The sequence below is a fragment of the Brienomyrus brachyistius genome, chromosome 23 (genome assembly GCF_023856365.1).
Source record: "Brienomyrus brachyistius isolate T26 chromosome 23, BBRACH_0.4, whole genome shotgun sequence".
Lineage (NCBI taxonomy): Eukaryota > Metazoa > Chordata > Actinopteri > Osteoglossiformes > Mormyridae > Brienomyrus > Brienomyrus brachyistius.
This window is the reverse complement of record NC_064555.1, coordinates 20,171,881-20,194,581: the sequence shown is the minus strand read 5'-3', so window position 1 is coordinate 20,194,581 and position 22,701 is coordinate 20,171,881. Positions and strand designations below refer to the sequence as shown.

Below are 22,701 nucleotides of genomic sequence, written 5' to 3'. Positions count from 1 at the left end.
CCTTGAGGACGGGAGGGTCGAAAGGAGAATGGGAGGTTGGCACAGCTGTCCGCTTCTGCTGAATTCATGGGCAAAGCTTCACGTTGGCGTACGGCCCACGGAAAGGGCACAGCACTAAACGGCATTATGCAGCCACAGGAATTTGTAAACAGGCAAAAGACCAGGGGACCGATTCCCTGTATCCTGCATTCAGCCAGAGTAACACCACACCTGTTACTTCCTCCCACCAACAATCTATTCGATCCCTGCTGTACTCAAGGTTCAAACACAACTGTTAGCAATTCAGAACATGCCATGTATTTGCACATAGTTGCACATAAGGACATATTCCCCTGCTTTGGTCATGAATTAGTGTCACGCAAGATAAAGACTATGAATGTTAAAATCTGTTTAAAAAAGTTTTTGGTCATATTTTTATCATTCATAAAAGCTATTTGGCAAATTTGAACACTAAAGTTAGAAAGAGACACCTTTTCTGTATCAACATAGAAAATCTTGAAAATATATCCCATTTTCATTTAATTATTTCAAAAGTTAAAGTTCTACAAATATAAAAGGCCCATAGTTCACAGTTTCAAGAAGTTTTAAAGAACAGAAACATAAAAAGGCAATGTTTCTGTCATCGTTGGTCAAAGGGCGTTTAACAGTATTTTTAAACTTTGGTTCAATGGAAGAATTTGCCCTTTTGCTAGTTGTTTTCCCATTAGTTTGTAACCCTTAAAACTGGACCATTAAAATGAGAAAATGGAAAAGCATGCAATTCATAATGCAGTTAATCTGTTTTATTTATTTACTTTTTTAAAAAAAAAAAAGAAAATCATGAAGGAAATGAAGAAAGAACCTTTCAAAATTTTTACATCTTTGGATATCACTCAGCTTGTTTTTCATAGGACATTTTTTTGGGTGAGCTGACGAGATGGGCCTTTGTTCTTGGAGGACCCAGTGCCTGCAAGATGTTTCCTGGGAAATATGTGCTCCACCTACAAGCTCCACCCACTCAGCCCATAGCCAATCACCTGTCTGGTTTAGGGTGGAGACCATGTCGAGCTGCGACTTTCTCCAAGGCTTCCATTTTTAACTTCCCACACCAAGGGTCAGAAAACTCATCCTATGGTGGATCTTTTTGACGTGAAGTAGCGGTTTCTTATGGCTCATTCTTTCCATCTTTTTTGTAATTAAAGCACATTGGGGTTGTGGGTAAACTGATGCTAACATGCAGCCTATGACACAACAGTGTGGCACTTTTTAGCTGCGGGTAGCTGCATAAACAAATCAGCCAACCATTTTATATTCATTCTTGAATTTGGTTTGTTCTTTGTTGTTTCGAAATGGTGTTTCGTGGACGTTTCTCTGGTCTGCTCCCATTATCAAAGCAGTTTTGACCCCTTTAGGCCAAATCCATGGCCAAGCTCTCAATGACCGATGGAGGGAGAAGATTCCAGGGAGCATAAAGAGACACCTTTACAACCTGGCAACCTGACATACCTCCGATACTGGAGCGACGGCGAGAGTGTGTGCTGTGCTCAGTGGGAAGAATCGTATCAGACCAGGTGAGATGAGCAGGTGGGAGGTGGGGATACGGTGTGACCATGGAGCAGGGCTATGCAGCAGGTGGCTCCATCCAGACCAGGCTCCTGCATGCTGGTGGCAGGGTCAGGCGAAGCGGTAGTAAAAGGACCAGGAGGGTCAATGGCTCGGGTAGAGGTAGGCCTGCTTGAGCAGCAGCATTACGGGCAAGCACTTCAACGGCTTCAAAGCTCTCGTCAGGTTGAGGTAGCTATCTTTGGATGTATAGATCTTTTTGGGTTGGGTGGGGGGGGGCAGATCCTGGCAGCACCAAGGGAAGGGTTTACATCCACTATTCCTCCAGAAAAGCCTTCCTTGGGGTGGAAATGGTGAAAAACATCTATGGGTTTCACACCCCTGTCAGTCTGTGTGGTACCATGCATTATGCTGCACGCAGGAGATGCGAGGGGGTGTGGTCACCTAAACCCTCTAAGATGTAGCACGACCACCTCCGGAGTCAGTCCAGACTACTGAGTCCGCCATTTTTGGTACGGCAGTCTACACATGTGGCGTCACAGCCTGTCAGACCGTTCTCGGTGATGGAAGTTCTCATCCAGGGACTAGGCTTGGACCTGCATAAGCCTGCACAATCTCTAAGGCTTCTGTCCTGTATTTGAAGGAGTCTCACTGAACAGCACATAACATTGTAATATTACCACATGGAGCCATTGAAATAAATATTTTGGTTATAGGGAGGCTCATGTAGTAACATACAACAGACGATCAGTATAAAACACTGTACCATGCTTAGCTTGACTTATCAGGAACAGTATTTCCATGTATCCATGCTGGCATCCATGGAAACAGGAGGTGACGGCAGCCTTGCTTTGGTTCCAGGGCGGGGTGGGGGGGTGGGAGACATGGTGCCGTGTGCACACAGATGACCTCAGTAACACGCATACATTCCAGAAGCCAGACTGGGGGGGTCACGGCACCTACCGCCAGCTTCTGTCTGCGGTCTGCGTCAGTCTTTTAGCAGCTTATTGAGATGACTACAAGGCAAAAGTTGCCCCCCCACCCCCATACTGGGGGGGCACTAAGGCTGGGCAGGTGAGAATGGGGGAGCCGGCAATGGTGACCTGGGTTGGTGTGGTGAGGGGTGAGGGGGTGAGGGGCTGGGGGGGGGGGGGGGGGGGTGAATGGGTCCGGTTAACTGATGCCCGTCCCTGGCAGGTTGGTTGGGTGCTGCTCGACGAGGACCTGGCACTGAGCAGGCTGGGTTACACCCCGGCGCTCGTCACAGTGCCCGGAGGAGACGCAGCTCTGCAGAAGAGAAAGGAGGCAGATTCATTCCAAAGATCTGTCACAGTCGGTTGTCATACTGCCGGGGCCTAATAGCTTCACAAGTTGCTGAAACTGCAGTACTTGCCTTTCTAAAAAGAAAAAGACGTAATGAGAATAACTGACATTCACGTGCTACTCCTAACCCGACAACCACAGACGATGCAAAATCATATCAAAACTGACTGCTTACTAATGTAGCGCAAACACGGGCACTCAGCCGCCCAAAGTACCATCACAAAAAGCCGTCTAGCCCACGTCCACGCTGCCATGTTTTCAAACCAAAAGTATTTCCACCCACCCAGAAACTAGCAAAAATGTATATGATCTGGATAATATCCTACACAGGGCATTTGTGCATTTACACAAATTAGTTTATATTTTTGCAAATCTGCAGCAGTCACCTGTGTGACACGCTATGTAGCTTAGATACAATCAGCAACAGGGAAAGCGCCTTTGAAAACAGCTCCTGCATATCTGGCATGCTGGAACACTGTTTACTTCAGTGTAGGACGACTAGGTGACCAATCAGGCAATGAGAGGTTGTAAGTGGGATCCAATCAGGGATGGGCCATGTGAGAAGCAGGGACCAATTATGGCACTTGTAAAGTCTGCGTTTTCAAAAGTCTCCATTTTCACTCATCCATACGGAAACTCTAAAATGGAATTTCCCGAAGTCAGAGGTGGCAATTTCAGGTCCAGAAAGTGAAAATCCAGACCATGATTTACTTTCAACTAACCAGATGAGTATCTGTGTCTGTGACTCTTTATGCTCAAGTGGTTGGTTGAAAGTAAATCATGGTCTGGATTTTCACTTTCTGGACATGGCTGTGAAAACTCCAGTGTAGTGCGGATGAACGGCAAAAACGGGGACTAATGTCTGCATTTTGAAAGAAAAACACAGCAGTGGGGACGTAGCCTTAAACGCTCTTCCCACCTGAGGCTCTAACTCCACGGTGCCAGCCAGGCGTGGCACCGCCTCTTTGGGACCCCCGTTGCTGTGCCGGTGGTGGCCTGCGTCATCGCCCCGGGGAACAGACCAGCTGTCCTGGGTCCCTTTCCTGCAGAAACGACTGGGGAATGGGTACAAAATGAACTCACTGGCACCGGACTCTGCAGTATTGGCAAGTGTTTGGTGAAACCCCAGAGGCAGAGAGAACAGAACTCTGGTTTAACGCCAGGATGTGAGGATTAGTGACGCATAAGTGATCCCAAGCAGGCTGCCAGGCAGCAGGAAAATGCCTTTACCTCCTGCATCAAGATTACAATTCTAACACAGTTAAACACAAGGAGGCATCTGCTACACATGGGATAGGATTACTCCAGAGGGAAAGACTACAGCTACTCTATGCGGAGACCCGGTTAGGTCTTAGGTGCTTCTGTCGTCATTTATACCAGTGGGACCTCCAAAGGATGCAAAGCCGTGTAATGCATTTCCTGTTGCTTACTATGCAGTTTATTGTGTACTTATTCATGTAGCTCAATGTATGAAGGTTTCATGTTTCAAGTTTTATCATCACATGTTCGGAAGAACACATTGAGATTCTCCTGCCAGGATAGGGGATAGTAGGGGGCAGCTGCACACAGCGATAAGGGACATGGAGTACAAAACGAGAGAGTCCAGGATGAACAGTAGTGCAATACAAAACACTTAGCAGAGCACTTAATGATGGCGAAGAATTTTATTCAGTAGATCTGCAATATGGCTCCATCTGTCATATACAAACCACCAAACTTAAGATTAGAAGCGAATGTCCTTAAGGTTAATGCCACCAGCTAACCTAAGTGACAAACAGACACATATCAAATAGATGCAGTCCATAAATTGTAAGAAAATCAGAATATGTCTAGCTGTGTCCCAATCGCACACGCTGCAGCTTTTTAAATGGTGCCTTTGTGTCATGTGGCCCGTCTCAGCAGGGATACTGTACGCTCCAACTACTCATTCGCTTAAAATGAGAGTCACCCCTAGTGGGCCACATGGACCCTCGCGTCAGAGCCACAGATTTCTGGGTTCCAGTGAATGCCAGGCTAGTCATGTGATACGAGGTAAGCAGCCAGCTGGCCAGTGGATCAAAGTATCCCCCCGGGTTGGATAAGATGCCCCCCTCCAGGGTGGAGCGAGTGCTGCCCTTACCTGCGGCGATAGCCCAGCATGAGAAATAGCACGCAGAAGATGATGCAGGCCATGCCGATGTGGATGCCCACCACGATGCCCGCCACCGAGCCCTCGCCCTCCTGCCGGCAGTTACAGGGTCCTTCTCTACCTGTGGGAACCCCAAGGAGGGAAAAAGACCCTGTTATAGAAGCGCAGCTAGAGCTACAAACAGGGCCTCTGAGACGTTACATTACATTTAATAAGCCGACAAGTTTATCCAAAGCGCTGTAAAACTGAGAAATCGAGCTAGTCCTCGGAGAAGCTGGAATTAACAGCCGTTCTGAAGGGCCCAACGGTAAAATCCAAGGGATTTGAACCAGCAACCTTTGGATCACAAACACGGAGTCATAACCTGCAGAACCACTGCTCTTTAGACATTACTGGTCAGTCGGAAAAAAAATCACAGGTGTTGCAACCAATTAAACTACACTGTTACACAGCATGTTAAAAGGAAAAAAAAGGAATATCAGTATCTACACAAAAAATGTCCAACAATACTCAGGCGTGATCTCCTGTAAACATTAAATAATTTCTGAGAGTGACCGGAGCCTCCCTCTGGTGGTCATGCAGAGACATGACAAAGGCTGCATGAAGTCAATTCTATGTCCTAAACCATTTTGTACATGATGGCCGCCATGGATGTTTCTGAACATCAGTGGGGTCCTGAAAAGCGGAACCTTCTCGCAAACCAGGAGGCACTGTGAAAGGGAGGCTTTAATCCCTGTGTTTGACACAATGACATGCAGGGTGTCACTAAGGAGCTGCCTGCCCCTCCCCTGTCACGCCAAGATCGATAATGACCTGCATAAAGGGACCAGGGAAGTGTAAAAAAAACCACTGAACCCCTGACATCAAAAAGCACACGGCTGCCTCACACAGATACTGTGAATTCTGGAACATTAAACACACATCAGTGGGGAGGGAGACATGACGCTGTGACAGCACTGCACACACAATGATACCTCCCCCAAACTCGCACACCGATCGCGGTGGGTGAGCAAATTCGCACCATTCTCCCAGCATGCATCCTGCCATCCGCCCTCCAATGACATCAGCACTGCTCTGAGATATTTGCCTCGGCACGGCGCCCCACTGTGTGCACCCGAGAGGTCGCTGCCCTGCATCGCACTCCATCTTTCACACTGTGCCCTGCTGGGTCTGTTTGACCTTTTTTTACCCAGCAGTCTCTGGATTAGGCGTAAGACTGTAATAAATACAGAACTTTTGGTCTCGGACTGCATGCTCCACCTGCTACAGCCGACAAAAGCTCCTCGATGGCGGACTGAGAGTGACATGGTCGGGGTGATGCATTTCAATGGCGAGTCTTACTCTTACCGTTGGCCTTGGCACTGGTCCCATCCTCCGTCAGGGAGACCAGGCGTTTGGAGCAGTTCCCTTCGCCATTGCCATTGAACGCCACCAGCTTGACCTCATAAATGGCTCCAGAGTCTACAGATAAAAGTCGCCCCCACCCTCCAATCAGAGATCTGTATGTGACCATTCAGAACCTACCCACACCTGGCACTGTGTGCCTGAACTTTAAAGTTGGATGGATCGAAGCCAGCAGTACAAGATACTATCGAGGTGGGACAGGCTGTCGCTATTGGAGTGCTGACTGAAGTGGGACAGGTGCATAATTCTGGGGGGGGGGGGGGACAGAAGGCTCAGGACCCCCCCTTCATGATACTTCATAATATGAGTGTATTATTGGAAACCTAAATATGTAATTTAAAATAATTTAATAATATATATTGGAAGCACTTGTGCAAATTATAAATGCAAAACAATGCATTTTTAAGTCTGGAAAGATTTCGTCCCCCCTCCCCCTCACAGTGGTTTGCCCCCTGCCGATCCCACTACCACACATATTAGCCCAATATGAGTGTCTGTGGCACAGTGGTGGCTGACCACCAGTAGGTAGCTACTCTGCAAATGTTCACTTAAAAGCGTGGGTGTGTCAAACACGTTTCTTTACTTCTACCACTCAGTAGAATAACACACATTTGCATTTGTAACCAATCTGCATCTTGTTTGCTCCAGTACCTCATAGGTGAATCTTCAGCTTTATTAGCTAATTAATGGGTGTTGCTTCTCTCCTACTGTAAATAACCTGCATGTTGTGTTTTGTCAGCCAGGCAAAATGGCAAAAAGGAAAACAGACATATGATCGACCCAAATGCAAGTAAAAATATGTCCCCAGTGTTATGAAAGGCAATTTGATCGTCTTCATAAGAACAGAATGAATGTAATTACTTCATAATGTATTTAAAACCTTTGAACATGCTAACCTTAAGCTGATCAGTTATGTGGAATGTATAATAGTTATAAGGGTTTCCTCTATTTACATTTATTACAAGTATCTTTTGTGTCCCCCTCAGAAAATTCTCTTGAGAAATTTTTCTGTGTATTGCCCCCCCCCAACAGTGAAAAGAAATTTCGGCCTATGGGCGTAGCTATTGCAGTACTGGTCAAGGTGGGACAAGGTGTAGCATTTGCAGTACTGACTGAGGTAGAACAGGGTGTAGCTATTGTAGTACTGACCGAGGTGGGACAGGGTGTGGGTGTTGACATGGCAGGGCAGCAGGTGTGGAGCCTGGAAGTCTGGCTGTGGGACCTTGCGGTAAGAGAGCTTGAAGCCCTCCACCTTGCCCGGCTTGCTGGGCAGCTCCCAGAAGATCTGCACAGTCGTGGAATTGAGCACCTTGGTAAAGAAGGTGGGGGCGCTGGGCACTGAGGCGGTTTGGGAGCAGAAGGTGAGCAGCACATGGAGAAGGATGTAAGGGCAGAAGAAAGACAGACAGAAAAGGGAGAGTTTACCAAAGTATACATATACCACAGTAACACAAATCACAATTTAAACCCTCAGTGAAAATGAGTGCAGGCACTTTGCTGGGGGCAGAATGACTGCATCCACCCACTAAACACAATCATGAATTGTCTCAAGCGAATCAGTTCACTGATACCACTTTTCTACTTACCGCCCCCTAGTGTTGTAGCAATGACAGTGCTGGACTTCTGGCTTGCTCCCAGTGGTGAGTAGGCTTTGACGTAGATGGAATAAGTGGTTGCGGATTCCAGGTTGTTGAAGTCATGGTGGAAGGTGGTCTTGCTTACGGCCTCCTGCAGCTCCTTAGTATCTGGCTCTGCGGTAGGACACAGTGGCAGAGAGATGTGCCTGTCAGCTATCAGGGCAATGGCAGGGGTGCAGTCGTCTGATGAAAAGGCCGACGGTTTTATCACTATGGAGACTTAAGCTGTTCCAATAAATTCCACATTTATCCCATACTACATTTGCGCCCTGTCATTATTCACAGCAATTATTTCATTTTTGGATGCATCCCCTGCGCCCATTCACAGGTTGCATATGTGATGAATTAGGAACAGCACGTCGGAGCGCTGGGACTCTCACCGCCGATCTTGCGGATGTGCAGCACGTATCCGATGATGCCGTCTGTGATCTCGGGCGGGGGCTGTGCCCAGCGGAGCTGCAGAGCCATGGCGGACAACACGACGGCTGTCAGGTCCTGCGGGGAGTCAGGCAGCTCCTTGGCCAGCGAGACGGCCAGGCGGGCGCTGGCCTGGTTGGTACCCGCGCTGTTCTCTGCGATGCACTGGTATATGGCCTCGTCTTCAGATGTGATACGTGTTACAGCAAGGGTACTGGGGTAGGGAATTACAAGCACGGGGAGCAAGGCAGACGCATCATAAGAACTGTACCTCTCCATCAATAACTGAAGCATACAATATTGTCGATGCAGTATTTTGAATTTTATGCAATAACAGATTTTTTACTGACACCGGGTTAAAATCTGTACAGCGATCAACACTGACATCGTGTGGCCAAGTAGAGAAACTGTACAATTATGACTGAAACAATTTAAAATAGCGTCAATTCCTTATACGTTTCCGAAATTATATATGCAGTAAATGGCAACCAGATTACGTTGGCTTCTTGCTAAAAGATATCATTTACAAACACAGAAATTCTGACAGCCAATCTCACTAAAAAAATATTTTACAAGAGTGTTATTTTACAAGTTCACTATTATCGCGCTATTATTCGCAAAACCCCTAAAAACTAGAAGTTATTAGTAAATATTGGGGTTACTGAGTAAATCATAAAAATAGACTAAACCGACTCGCACTCTTGTCTCACACCCTCAAAAGATCGCAATCTGCATGCTCATGTTCCCATGAGTCTTGAGGGTTTCCTGCTGCAGTGTGATGAGCTGGTTTATCTAAATACTACGTTAGTGCCCTGTGCTGCTGACAGTAGATTCCACCCACCCTTGCAGCACTGTACTGAATGACAGAATGAGTGATTCTAAAACAGTATTTATGTGTTTGACAGGATTAGTCAAACATGAAGAAGAAATCAGCCTCAAAGCTGATAGCCATATTGTACCTGTTATTGTTAGTGATCTTGACATTGTCTCCTGGTGTGAGGATCTTTCCATTCTTCAGCCAGATCAGGTGAGGCTCTGGGACACCCTGAGCCACACAGGTGAACACTGCACTGCCCCCTGCTGGCTTGGAGACAGACTGCGGCCATTGCAGGAACTCTGGGGGAGCTGAAAGTCAGAAATGGTATTTCGACGTGACATGATAGAAATAACCAGTATAGACGCCTGATAATTAACTAAAAAGTGCAGACTGCGGTTCATACGCTACAACCCAGACGGCACTACTCAGTTTTCAAATTAATTTCCAACCTCAGCACGTACACCAGTGTTTGGGAGCCCCTGACACTTCTGGTAAAAGCGAGAGAGCCAGCCCAGAGGGATGAATACAGAAAGCTCGCGTCGATGTTATGGCGTTTTTATAGGAGAAATCTGTGTGAGGCACGATAGCAGCTAAAGCGGAAAGTTAATCCATCCATTCTTTTGCGAACCGGGCAGATTAGACAGCGGCCCATGTTCACTCGTCCAGTAACGTGTAGGAGGAATCTGCTTAGAGACCAGTGTGTCAGGCCAGTCAACATAATGAAACATCTCCTCAGCACGGTTCAGGATTTAACAGGAGAAAGAATCTTTCTGAGAAATATTTATTCAAAAAAGAATAAATTCTGGATTAAGCGGAAGATGATGGATGGATGGATGGATGGATGGATGGATGGATGGATGGAAAAGAAGGGCAAAACACTAGCAAATGCATAGCTAAACATACGGACAATCAGGTGCATTGGCAGCTCTTCCAGTACGTCAGAGCGATCGATCCTATCGGGCCAGGCCACATTCAGGCCGCTGTCCAATCAGTGCACCCACAGAGCACAGACGTGGGGGGTGTCAGAGCCCTGCCCAGCAGCCGTGAACATGGGTGAACCTGGATACAGCCCCCTGCTTATGGCCTACTGAAAGGGCTTGGGGAAGAGGTCCGGGGGAGGGGCGGTTTGGGGTTTCTAGGGGTTAGGGTCAAGGATCATCAAGAGGCCCCTTTCAATAGGGAACCATTAATCAGTGGTGCAATAACAGCTCTCATCAGCTGGGTTCCAGTTCCAGTTATTAAGGGAAAAATTGATTTTTGAGGCAAACATGATCCAGAAAGTGGTTACATTTTACTAAACACTGCTACCTTTTGGTCTTGGGTTTGAAATTATAGTGGTTTTCGGACTTCAGGGCATTGGCAGTGTGATATGCTGTTTGCATACAGGAATCGCTGCTGCTGTTTTAATGCTAATTGTAGCATTTCTGAACATATAGGCTTGCAAATGAGAAGCAGATGTCTTAGACAAAAAAGTAGAAAGTGGCTTTTTAACTGCACATTTCCCGCGCATTTTAAACCTGCATTTATTTTTGTAATATCAGACAACAGTTTCTGTTTTATACCTAAACAAAACTGAGCTTCTTTAACTACTGATCTCAGTTAAAAACACTTGCAGCTGTTCACATATCATTATGCATCACAGTCTACAGCTCGCTGTGGTCCCTTTGCTATACAGATACGCTTCTCTGCCCGTCTGTCTTTACCCTCACCTCAGTTGCCCCCCCCCCCCCCCCCCCCCCCCCCATGGTGGACGTGTGGATCATTTGGAGGCCTTATCTTGCTGGTCATATTGTCTGTTACAGGGCATTACTTTCCTGTTGTCCTTATTCGGAAGCCTGCGATCACTATTAATGCAGAACCGCCATCAATATTATTGCCGAGTTATCCCTCAGTACTGCTGTAACACCTTCCTTCAGAGGGTCTAATCTTCAAAGTGACACTATGACAGCCTAATCAATGAGCTTCGTGCAATAGTTAGTCACTAGAAGATCAGTGTCACTGGCTATAGCTGTGAATCTGTAGATAGCAGCTCCGCCCTGAGCTGGGGCAGGAGGGCCGAGGGAGAGACAGGCAGCAAGCTCACTGTGCTGCACAAGGAACAGGGAGCGCACATGTGTAAAGCACACAGCTGGTGGGTCACAGATAGGGGGCGCTATATTTACAAGGGAGGCAGCTAATACACAGGGATACAGCTGCGGAGATCCCACTTTTAGTTAAGTGAGTAGAAGTGCTGCCAGGTTTTGTTCCCAGTGAATGAATAGTAACAAGATAGTTATGGAGCAAAAGTTATACGAAACACTGCAGAACACCATATATATTATGGTTATATATGCACAGGCTCATACACAGAGTCACACACCACGTACTTTGCAATTTCTGATAATTAACTATTTTGGAAAGGAGAGCTTGTGGCCAGTGGAGCTGGACTAATGCCTTCAAATAGTGTTTTTTTTCCATTGTAATGCTTGTCTTAAGGGCTCTGGACAGTCTGTGACAAAGGGCAGCCTGTCCTCCAACTGCGAAAGGTGACCAGCAGTGTCTGGGTCGCAGATCAAAGGGTAGCTAAGGCAGTATCTGGTCACTGCAAGCAAGTCAGGAGATGCTTCCTGTCCTTGGCAATCCGTACCCTCCATTCCTTAACGGTTCAGCTGCAATTAAAAGTATATAATATGCATGTTTGTTGCCTTTTTTATAGACCAGGAACCCCACTGAACTAATTAATGAGGTAATCCTAAATTCTGATATATTATGCAATCAATATGTAGTTATCCAGAGGTACATAATGTGTTTTTTGGCATACTTAATGTAGTAAACATTATTTTATTTTATTTATTTACTTCCTCTGATAATATAAATGTTATAATAAGTATTTAAAACTGATTTGGCTGCTTTTTTGAAGAACGTCTGCTGTCACACACAATGACCCCTCTTCCTTTGTGTCCGTCCCTTATTGGTCCTTAGCTCTCTCCCCCCCCCCCCAGCATGACCACCAGCTGTGAAAAAAAGCCGTCCCCGTGGGCCAGGGTGTCAAAGGGGAGTGGGGGATGTCCACCCTCATCTGTCAAGGTCCATCAATCTTCTCAGCAGACCCAACCGGACTGAGGGCTGCGGGTCCCTTCCCGGGCCCAGCTGGCCCCACCCCTCTCTCTTGTCCCGCTGAGGGAAGGTCAGGGGTTAGAGGTGAAAGGTGCCCCTTTGCACGACACGCCGCCCCTCTCGCTCCTGTGCTCTAAGTCATTTTGCCTCCCATTGTCCGCCTTGCATCTGGTCTGGACACTACACACACAAGCTGGCCTGTGCCACGCCTTTCAACCCCCCCCCAACACCACCGCACAGGTTCAAGACCAAGGCAGCAGACTGGGCCAGGCCCGGGGGGCACAGGGGGCAGGGTGAGAAGTGTGTGAAACAGCCGACCTCACCCCCACCCCCCCCCCCACACACTCCCCCCAGATTGCAGGGCAAATGAACAAAACCTGACCCAGACTGATACTCATTTGCTCATTTGGATACAGAAAAAAGTGCAGAAACTAACAGGTCTTCACAGCTTTGTCCCAGGGACGTGACCAAACAACCAAACATACCTCATTCCACACAGAGAGAAGTTAAAGTTAAAATGGACATGCAGAGACATCCTACGGACACACACATCAGCACTGACCAGGCTGCACTTCCAGCGACGATAATGATGATTGATAATGCAATTCGAGACTCGGAAGCAGGGATGAATGCAGTCACACTCAGTACGTTTACATGCACGGCTAAGTCGAACTACGGTTAAAACTCAGCTACGACGTTTAACAGGACTACTGTGCTTGTCCAACTCCGCTACGATAGGCAGCGATACGGCTCCTTTCAGCTTGTTAGTACTGGACTTTGTCTGGCTGACCTATTACTGACTGGATAGTATGTGTGTCTGGAGTGATGCTGGAATCAGTACCTTCGTGCGTAATGATGGGACAAGAGCCTGAAGGTAAACAGCAGTGTGGAGAGGAGCTTAAGTGTAACAGCCTAGAGGGGGGGGTGGGGTGCATCCAGGTGGCACTATGGGTAATCAGTGACAATTGGAAGAGGCACAGAAGGCCCCAAGGCAGGAAATACAGGCAGAACCCAGACTCTTTGTCAGCCTCCAGAAATCAATCAATAAATGAATGAATATGTTTAGCAGCACTCAGCGGAACGGCCCGTCCTACCCACTGGCTATCGATTGGTGGGGTCAGGTCAGCTGACAGAGGAGTGAACAGACATGCTGAAATCCTCACACATAAAACGTACACATATACATGCTGTAATACATATTTGTGCTACTTTCTAGAGAGACATACAGTACAGTACTGGGCAAAGGTCTTAGATAGTCAGAGAAAATAATGTCTAAATGATCTTCATGGTGGTATGAAACTATGACAATATATCTGCCAAAGTGTGTCAGCTTGGCCACTTCAAAACCTCTCCTACATTCACCACGGAATTTCCTAATACACCAATGCACTTTTTCACTCGACTACTATCGCACCTTGTTTGGGTAATTAATACCTCATTGAGTTATTTTAACAAATTGAGTGAATTATGTTAGCTGGTGGTGAAATAAAAAAAAAAACACATGGAGCGGCTGGGGTGCCCCTGAGTAGCGGTTTGGGAACATCTAGCCATCCAACTAGATACCAGCACATTTTTGGAGAAGGTAAGTAGTTGGCTTTTACTTGCATTTTATGAAGCTCCAGTTTCTGCTGTAAAGTATTAAAATACCATGGATTACTATAATGCAGATTTTGAGCTTTGACAATAATATTACAAAAACTTTTGATACACACACACACACACACACACACACACACATATATGCAAAGTGAAATGAAGATTACTATTACAATTAAATATTAATACGTAAAACAGATCCCCATTTAGAAGTGTTTAGATGAGCCATTGGCCGCATTCATAGTCTCGCAGTCTAATATAAAGCAGGTACATTAACAGAAAGCGTGAGGTGATAGATGGACTTTCTGGAGTCCTAGCAGTCTTACTGCAGCCTATAAGGTCTATTAGCTGGGCCCAGCTGGAGCCCTATCAGTATATGGGTAATTATGCAATGGGAGGTGGAGACGGAGCCTCAGGTCTGCGATGCTGTAAGGTCCTTATATGATGAGGGGGATTGGAGACACGTACAATTACAACACGGCTTATAACACAGTCTGCTGGCTCAGGCTCCGCCCCCATCCCCCCAACCTCACCCCTGTACTCATTAAAGCCCTCCGGCCACATACATGCATACACAAACACGGCCACGGGCACTGCGCATCTGTCCATTTCACGCTTTGTTAGGTGCTCTGTCCTGCCCATAGCAAGCCGCCCTCATCATGAAACTGATAGAAAGGGGAGGAGCTTAGCTGTGCAATGGGAGTGGTTATTACCAGTATGAACCAATGAGAAGCACACAAATCTGACCTCGCCTCTGCAACACCGTTCAGGTGTCAGGCAGGGTGTGAATAAAATGACTGTATGAGCAATAGGTACTGTAGCACAGCGAACCAATATAAAAGCTCAAGTCACACATAAAGTGATGCTTTTGTATGTTTAGACAACTTATACTTCTTCATGCTAAAACCTAGATGTTTAGATACAGGGAGAGAGGTACATATATAAACGCCATTTAAGCATGTAAACCATAAAATGACAATACACTCTTCATACATGTCAGCGGAGAGCAATGAGGAATGTTCCAGAAACCAGGCAGTCCCCATAGCTCACCCTTGGCTTGCCGTGCACACTCACCTTGCACCACGAGCCGGCCCAGGGCGGTTCGCCTCATCCTGGTCCCGGGCCGGTTGGCAGCACACACATAGACCCCCGAGTGCTGCAGCGACACGTCGGAGATCATGAGGTTGCCCGTGCCCAGTACCTGGATGCCCTCCACGCCAATGGAGCGTCCGTCTGTGGACCAGCGAGAGGTACCATTGTAAGGGGAAAAGACTAGAGTGCGCCCTAATGCCCAGGTTCAGCAGGCACATTCAATAGCATTCATTAAATGGAAAAGGGAATACGAATACTGTGCCAGAAATGCCGAAATAGCACCCAAGTATAATAACCACTATAGATATTACTCATACCACACTGGCAGACTATTCCCGGTGTTGTACTTACGCGACAGTTTTCATATACTTCATATGCGATTCAAAAACAATATACAATAGCACAAAATGACGGAATAAAAACACAGCATTTAGTATCGTCTGTGATTAATTATCGGAAAATAAGAGGGAGCTACTCTGTGCCAAGTAATATATGCAGGACATACATATGATATCGTTTGTATTGACATGCATGGATCCTGACTGGTCAGATTCTGTAGATTTGTGTGTGGGTCTAGATTAGAGTCAGTTTGTCCTAAAAGTACTGTAAGGCCCCGTGGGTCCAAAATGCTCTTTAGTATATTAGATGGTCTGCAGTTTGGTGTGTGGATCCCGACTGTTCTTCATCTTGGGATTTGGTGCTGGATACCGTACCCAGTCGACTCCAGGACACAATGGGCCGTGGATTCCCGGTAGCGATGCACTCCAGGATGGCCGTCTGGTGCACGGTGAGGGTCAGGTTCTGGGGCCCCGAGAGGATCACGGGCTCCTTATAGATCCGCGAGGCTGTGGCTGCACAGAGGGAGGCCCTCATGAGGCTCACAGGAACTCCATCAGATTAGCACGTCTTAGCACAAACTGCCCTGTACAGCTATAATACTCTACACTAATACTAACAACCTCTATCCACATCCTGGAGTATAAAACTAACAGTTTGAATCAGTAGCGGAACAACTGTGCACTGGGGCCTGAGGTAAAAATGGACCATGACCCCCCTTTTTCCAAATGTACACTTAGGGCCTGCCTACGCCAGTTGCAGCAGTTGTAGATGATGGAATTTAAGTAGCCTCCAAATATCATACCCATTATGCACTTCAGTAGTTCCATAAACATGCTTTTTATCCTTAAATGCATGCCTCAACAACATAGCTTGACTACAAAACATTACAAACTATTACATTTCAAAACTGTTTTTGAAACATTTGATAAGTATTGTATCAAATATTTTTGTAGTATAACTCCCACCATAATGAGATTGTATATATAAAAATCTGGGATATAAAAGTATCATGTCAGTAATAGTTCTGCCTCTATGTGAGATTTACAGTCAGAGGGGGCCATTGAGGTTGTTAGGGGGGCCTGGGGGGACAGTCTAGTCTGTCCGTGGTTGGAATGAATATTATTCTTTCAATAATTTCCAAAACAAGAAGGCCAACTCTGAAGACTCAGCATGGTCCTGCTTAGGGCAAAGGTTATAAAAAATGTGTGTATAGGTAGATTGTTTAATCTACAATGATGGATATATAACATGAAAAATCGGGACCTTTTGGGCTCCTTATTTTCCATTTTCACATACAGGGAGTCCCCAGGTTATGAACAACATCTGTTCCACAAATCTGTCTTTCGGCTGAATTTGTAAAACATTAAGTCAGAACATTAATTTAAAAAGTACACACCGCACTGTACTGTACCTCAAACTGTACACACCGCACTGTACTGTACCTCAAACTGTACACACCGCACTGTACTATACCCAGGGACAGATTACAGACCGGGCCAGCGGGGCCGCTGCCCAGGGGCCCTTGGGGTGCAGGGGGCCCGTGGGGCCCCTAGCCCAAAACAATTTGCAACGCTTATCAACAATGTATTTTCGTTTGTCTATTTTAGAGGGCCTACATTCTTTGATCCTCTGCCTACAAGGGCCCCTGACCCTATAGGGAGGGCGTTTGGCGGCCAAGGGCCCTTGAATTGTGGTGGTTGTGGTGGTGGGGGGGCCCTCGCGAACGTTTTGCCCAGGGGCCACACAACCCTTAATCTGTCCCTGCTATACCTCAAGCCAATAAACCTCTGAAGTGGCTCAATGTTTGCAGGTATATATTAAACTCATTTTTTTTGTAATAGGCTGTATGGCAGTCCGTTCGTACGTAGAAGGTGTCCGTGAGTTGGACATTCGTAACCTGGGGACTGTCTGTATGCGTAATTCTGTTAAAAAGCCATTTTAGTTGGAGTTAGGTCAGGCCTGAGCCTCTTGGAGCACTGAAATGTTGTTATGCATATCACACGTATTATTAATTAACCAGAAACACGAATCCTATATGTAGGCTGTATAGACAACTCACTGGTGACATTGAGTTGGGCTTCGTGACTGTAGCGTGTGTTGGCGATGTTGGAGGCCACACAGCGGTACAGCCCAGCATCCCCCTGCTGTACACCTGTGATCTGGAGGACACCTGCAGGAAGCAGGGTGAACCTGGACAGGAAGTGAGGTCATAGGTCAGACTAAGCAGCAGTCTTTTCAATACAGTAAATCTTATTGCCATTAGATGCATTGTCTCTCTGTTCTTTGGTTTTCTCTCTGTCTTTACACAAGGATGTGAGATTCTAAATATTTTGTTTTTAACTGTACAGTATATGTGTAAATGTATATGTATGGGGGGGAGATATGCATTACATTGTGGGGACCAATCATTTTTATTAAAAATAAATAATAAAAATCTGCTACTGCAATCAAAAATGCCAAAAGATTTGTATTTTGTTTGGTTATTTATGGTTAGGGTAGAGCTTGGTAGGGGTTGAGGTTGTCATAGTTGGGATTTGGGTTTTCCCCATAGTAATAAATGGAAAGTCCCCACAAAGACATAATTAAAAACCTGTGTATGTGTGTGTGTGTGTGTGTGTGAGTGAGTGAGTGAGTGAGTGAGAGTGAACCTGTCCAAAATGGTTCCAGTATGATTCTGCTTCTGGTCTGTGTGTGTGTGCATGGCTGTATATTTTCTGTGGTGCTCTGTATCTGCTCTGTATCTCTCAGGATTTCTCGCACCTGGGTTTTCCTACTGCCTTTGTGTGTGTGTGTGTGTGTGTGTGTGTGTGCGTGTGTGTGTGTGTGTGATCACAGTACCTTGTGTCCTGATGCTGTGCGTGTGTGTGATCACAGTACCTTGTGTCCTGATGCTGTGCGTGTGTGTGATCACAGTACCTTGTGTCCTGATGCTGTGCGTGTGTGTGATCACAGTACCTTGTGTCCTGATGCTGTGCATGTGTGTGATCACAGTACCTTGTGTCCTGAGTGCCCAGTGCTGTGCGTGTGTGTGATCACAGTACCTTGTGTCGTGAGTGCCCAGTGCTGTGCGTGTGTGTGATCACAGTACCTTGTGTCCTGAGTGCCCAGTGCTGTGCGTGTGTGTGATCACAGTACCTTGTGTCCTGAGTGCCCAGTGCTGTGCGTGTGTGTGATCACAGTACCTTGTGTCCTGAGTGCCCAGTGCTGTGCGTGTGTGTGATCACAGTACCTTGTGTCCTGAATGCCCAGTGCTGTGCGGTTCCTCTCCCAGGTGATGGTGGCCTCTGGGACCCCATTTAACTGGCACTGGAATCGGGCCACGCCTCCCATTTCCACTGACATTGACTCAGGATGGGTGTGAAACTTGGGCAAGGCTGGTAGAGATTTAAGAGACGTGGCGGGGGGGGGGGGGGGGGGGGTGACATTATAAACCAGTGTACAGCTGTGTCCATTTCTTATAATCATTAGAAAACACAAAACTGAACAAATACTGGCATTCATTGTCCTACATTTAGTTTCACAATGTGCAGAGTGAGATGTGAGCAGATCCTCCTGTCATTACTACGGATTCTTACTCATGTCTGATGATCTCCTGAGCATATGAAGGGCCATTTGGCCCTTTGGTTCCGCACTTTCACACTCAGGGCTCTGATGTAATAATCCAAGAATAACTTTCACAGGGCTAAGAATTTTTTAAAGGCTAAAGCTCCCCAACAGGGTTCCCCACTTTCGGTCCTGGACCAGCACCATTTGCAGATGTCCCCACTCAAACACACCTAAATCACATCTATAAAAGGTGTTGGATTCTGGCCCCCCAGGACCTATAGTGTGGAACACTGCTATTGTAAAGAGTAAACAGTATTTTAATTACTTTCAGATCATATGCCAGTTATGTGTCCATCCATCTATGGTACGGCTGCAGCTGTAAATGGCACTTTATTGGACAGGTGGGGGGTGGGCAAATTTGCATAACCCAACTACTTATCACAGGATAATCCCATAAGACATATACACAAAGTAAAAATATATACGATTCAATTTGCTTCCGTAATTAAAAATTTTTTCATCTCAGATGAAAAAAGAGGCTGAAATGTTATTCAGGCAAACACATTGAGGGGTCCTAATAATTTTGTCCCTCTCATAATCAATAATGGGGGAGGGGGCACTTTAAATGAAAGAGCATCGCCATGGTAACCTCTGGCCTGGAGGGAGCACGGCTTTTGGATGGTCATAATTCTGCTGGATTAATCATGCCCCCCCCCCAGCTGCTTTATAGGTTTGAAGAGAGATGGTGCTGTTCTTTGAGTAAAGCCCCCCTCCCCCCGCAAAAGGGCTTCCAGGGGGGATGCTGGGAGTTTATGGAAAAGCAACATAGACGATCGGGACAAAAGCCCTCAATGACCAGAAACAGAGCTACTCCTTAGACTGGTATAGCAGCCAACTCACCCCACATGAAAACGGGCATGAATGATGAATGCATCAGAAAACAATATGCATCATGATTCAAATGTTCTGCTCAAGCATTTGGGAGAGTCGTGTGCTTACGTTTTCAATACAACAATTTTTACAACGGAAATAGTTTTTTAAATAATACTTTTTTCATGAAAACATGCTGAACAGTGATTATTTTATGCAGTACTTTTTGCTCATTTTTACGACGGGCTCCATTGATTCCTGAGCCGACTGTTTATTATTCAGATTCATGCCATGTTAATTTTGTTAGGTTATTTAACAAATATAGTAGGACGTGAAAACCTGAAGCTCCACACTCACATGCGATCTGGACCCGGGCTTTGCGGCTGACCAGCATGCCGAAGTGGTTCTGAGCAGCACAGCCGTACTCGCCGGCGTCCGGCTCGCTGCTCTCGCCACGTTTCTGGAAGTTTCTGATGAGCAACGTCCCGTTGGCAAGTACGCTCACCCGCTGCCCCGTGGGCACTGGCACGCCATTGCGCCGCCAGGTGATAGTGATTGGCCCCTCCCCCTCCACCTGACAGTCCAGAATAAGGGGGCGGTCCCTCACTGCGATGATGTCACTGGGCTCCACCAGGAAGGCCAGTTCTGAGGCCCTGCTCGTATCTGCCAGGAGAGGAGACACAGGTCAGTGTCATCAGCAATGGCAGATGCTGTAAGAGATGGTTAGGTGAGAAAGGTGATGCTGATGATGGTGATTATGATGCAAGAGACACGGAAAATGTCATTAGCAGGATAAGGGCCAAAAATACCCCAAGTCATATAGTATGAAAAACAAAAGTGCACATGGTGAAAACAAAAGAAGACTCAGCCTCTCCATTTTTGGAAATGCTCTCTAGAATTATCACACCTTTTATTCAATATTTTTGCCTAATGCTTCCTGTTACTGTTCTTTTCTTAGAATGACTTGTACCTGTACTTTTCATTCGCTTAGCAGATGCTTTCATCCAAGGCGACATACAGCTGAGACAGCGGGGTCAGCCAAAGCCAGGAGTAGCTGAGGGGGGGGGGGGGGGTTCACTACTAGCCAAATGCACATGGGCTTTTCTCACCCAGGAACTCTCCCATCCTAAACAGGAATCGTACCCCTGCAGCAGCGTTTATCAACAGGCCCCCAGACAGTCCATGCCTTTTCTTCTTCCGAGCTCCCAGTGGACGATCTAGGGATCCCTAAGGACCCGTTTAGGAAACATTGCCCTAGAAGAATAAGCTTCCTCAGGCTATTAAAAATCCCACACTGGGCTTCTAGCTTGGCACAATCAACAAAACCTCTGTAGTCCATCCAGATGACTTCCTTGATTGACCCCCCAAAACACTGACATGTCTCACACCCTATAGTTGCTAAATCGGATCTGCAACCTTTTTCCACTGGTCCACCTTGTATGGCCATTTTCTAACGGGTTTTCATGCTATGCTAATTTCACAGACTGGCTTGCCACGGGGTCAGATGTGCAATTGTCGTGTTTGTGTTTGATGGAGGTGCAGTGGAGGATAAGACTGAATATGTGGAATGTGTAGTGGGGGGGGTGCGGAATCATCGGGGCAGATTTGCAGCTGGTATTCCCCCCCCCCCCCGTCTGATTGATAGCTTTCTTAGTCTCAGATCTGGGACACCTCTGAACCACACACACACCCACACACACACATACTCAAACAATTGGTTGAGAGCCACTGAGCCTTGGCGGCCAGCACAATGAAGGGTTGGGAGAGGGGTCAGGTTAGGCTGACTCCTATTGAGTTTGGTGGGAGAGGGACAATGGCTCAATGACGGCCTCCCCTCCCCAAAACTCCCCTTAGCCATCACACTACCCTGAAGCAGCCATCTGCCCCCCTGCGTTCCCCATTCCAGCTATTCTTCTCAGTCCAGCTTGGAGGTCACTTTCCCATGCTATTAGATCACTCAAACTTTGCCCTTGGTCCCATCTCAAAGCCAGCCCCCCCTCCCCCATTTTGGTCAATCCTGACCTCCTCAATGTCCAACTCCTCTCTCACAGCTGTTGTGGGGGGGGACAGGGTTTGGAGCGACAAGAAGAAAAAAAAACTCAGCTGAGTGATATTTGCTTTTAAACTTGACCACTGAGATAAGTGAGGCTGTGAGGATTTTTCCATCACTGCGCCATCCAGCTGGGTGCACTTCCTAACACCCACAATGCATCCCTGCTTCTCTCGACTGCCTTCTCCCCTCAGTGGTCCCTCAGCTACTTCCTTCTGCTTCTGCATCCACAAGCATCCATCCGCCTGAAAGCACGAAGCTGAGCCTGACCCACTTGCTTCAAGTTGCAAGATGCAGAACCAAATTCATTTCATTACAGCATCGGTTCGTTTCCTCTCCTTTTCAAATATACAATTAAAGCTGTTACAGTCAAACTGCCAATAAAGCTTCATTTACTTACATACCAAACCACATGTCAGGCAATTAAAAATGAGGAGCCATTTTGAACTGTCAGAAACACAACTGAACTTCCACTGGTCAATGCGCTAATTCAGAGGTTCCTTCTGACATTAATAATTATTAGTACCTATGGAATTCTGGAAGTATGACTGTATGTGGTGACATCTACTGCTCAGGCAGGTATTTCTGCTGGAGGGGAACCTTCTTCTGTGGTGATCTGTGATTTCAAAGGCACCATTTTCAGCAGGTTGGCTTGCTCTCTGAGTTTATAAGCATCTGACAGCATTTCTGCTCTGACATCAAAAGCATTATAAGAGCCTGAAACTTACTCGTACTCCTGCTTACGTATGAAACATTCTTTTCAAAGTTCTCAGCCTTCACTAGCCCCGTTCTGTGTGATTCTGGCCATCCGTGATGGTGTCAGCAGCCCTGCCCGCCATTGGTA

General features: G+C 46.7%; 1 protein-coding gene across 1 annotated transcript; it reads right to left on the bottom strand.

The window, feature by feature from the left end:
* Positions 1–2,699: 2,699 nt before the first annotated feature.
* Positions 2,700–20,932, bottom strand: LOC125719359 (immunoglobulin superfamily DCC subclass member 3-like). The gene is made up of 15 exons (XM_048994055.1): positions 20,917–20,932; positions 20,165–20,470; positions 18,621–18,765; positions 17,451–17,581; positions 15,766–15,903; positions 15,035–15,193; positions 9,411–9,576; positions 8,415–8,665; positions 7,984–8,148; positions 7,547–7,735; positions 6,341–6,454; positions 6,254–6,256; positions 4,985–5,114; positions 3,785–3,920; positions 2,700–2,829 (listed from the first exon to the last, which is right to left on the bottom strand). The coding sequence occupies exons 1-15, from the start codon at positions 20,930–20,932 to the stop codon at positions 2,716–2,718; spliced, it is 2,163 nt and encodes a 720-aa protein (XP_048850012.1). The 3' UTR covers positions 2,700–2,715.
* Positions 20,933–22,701: the final 1,769 nt, after the last annotated feature.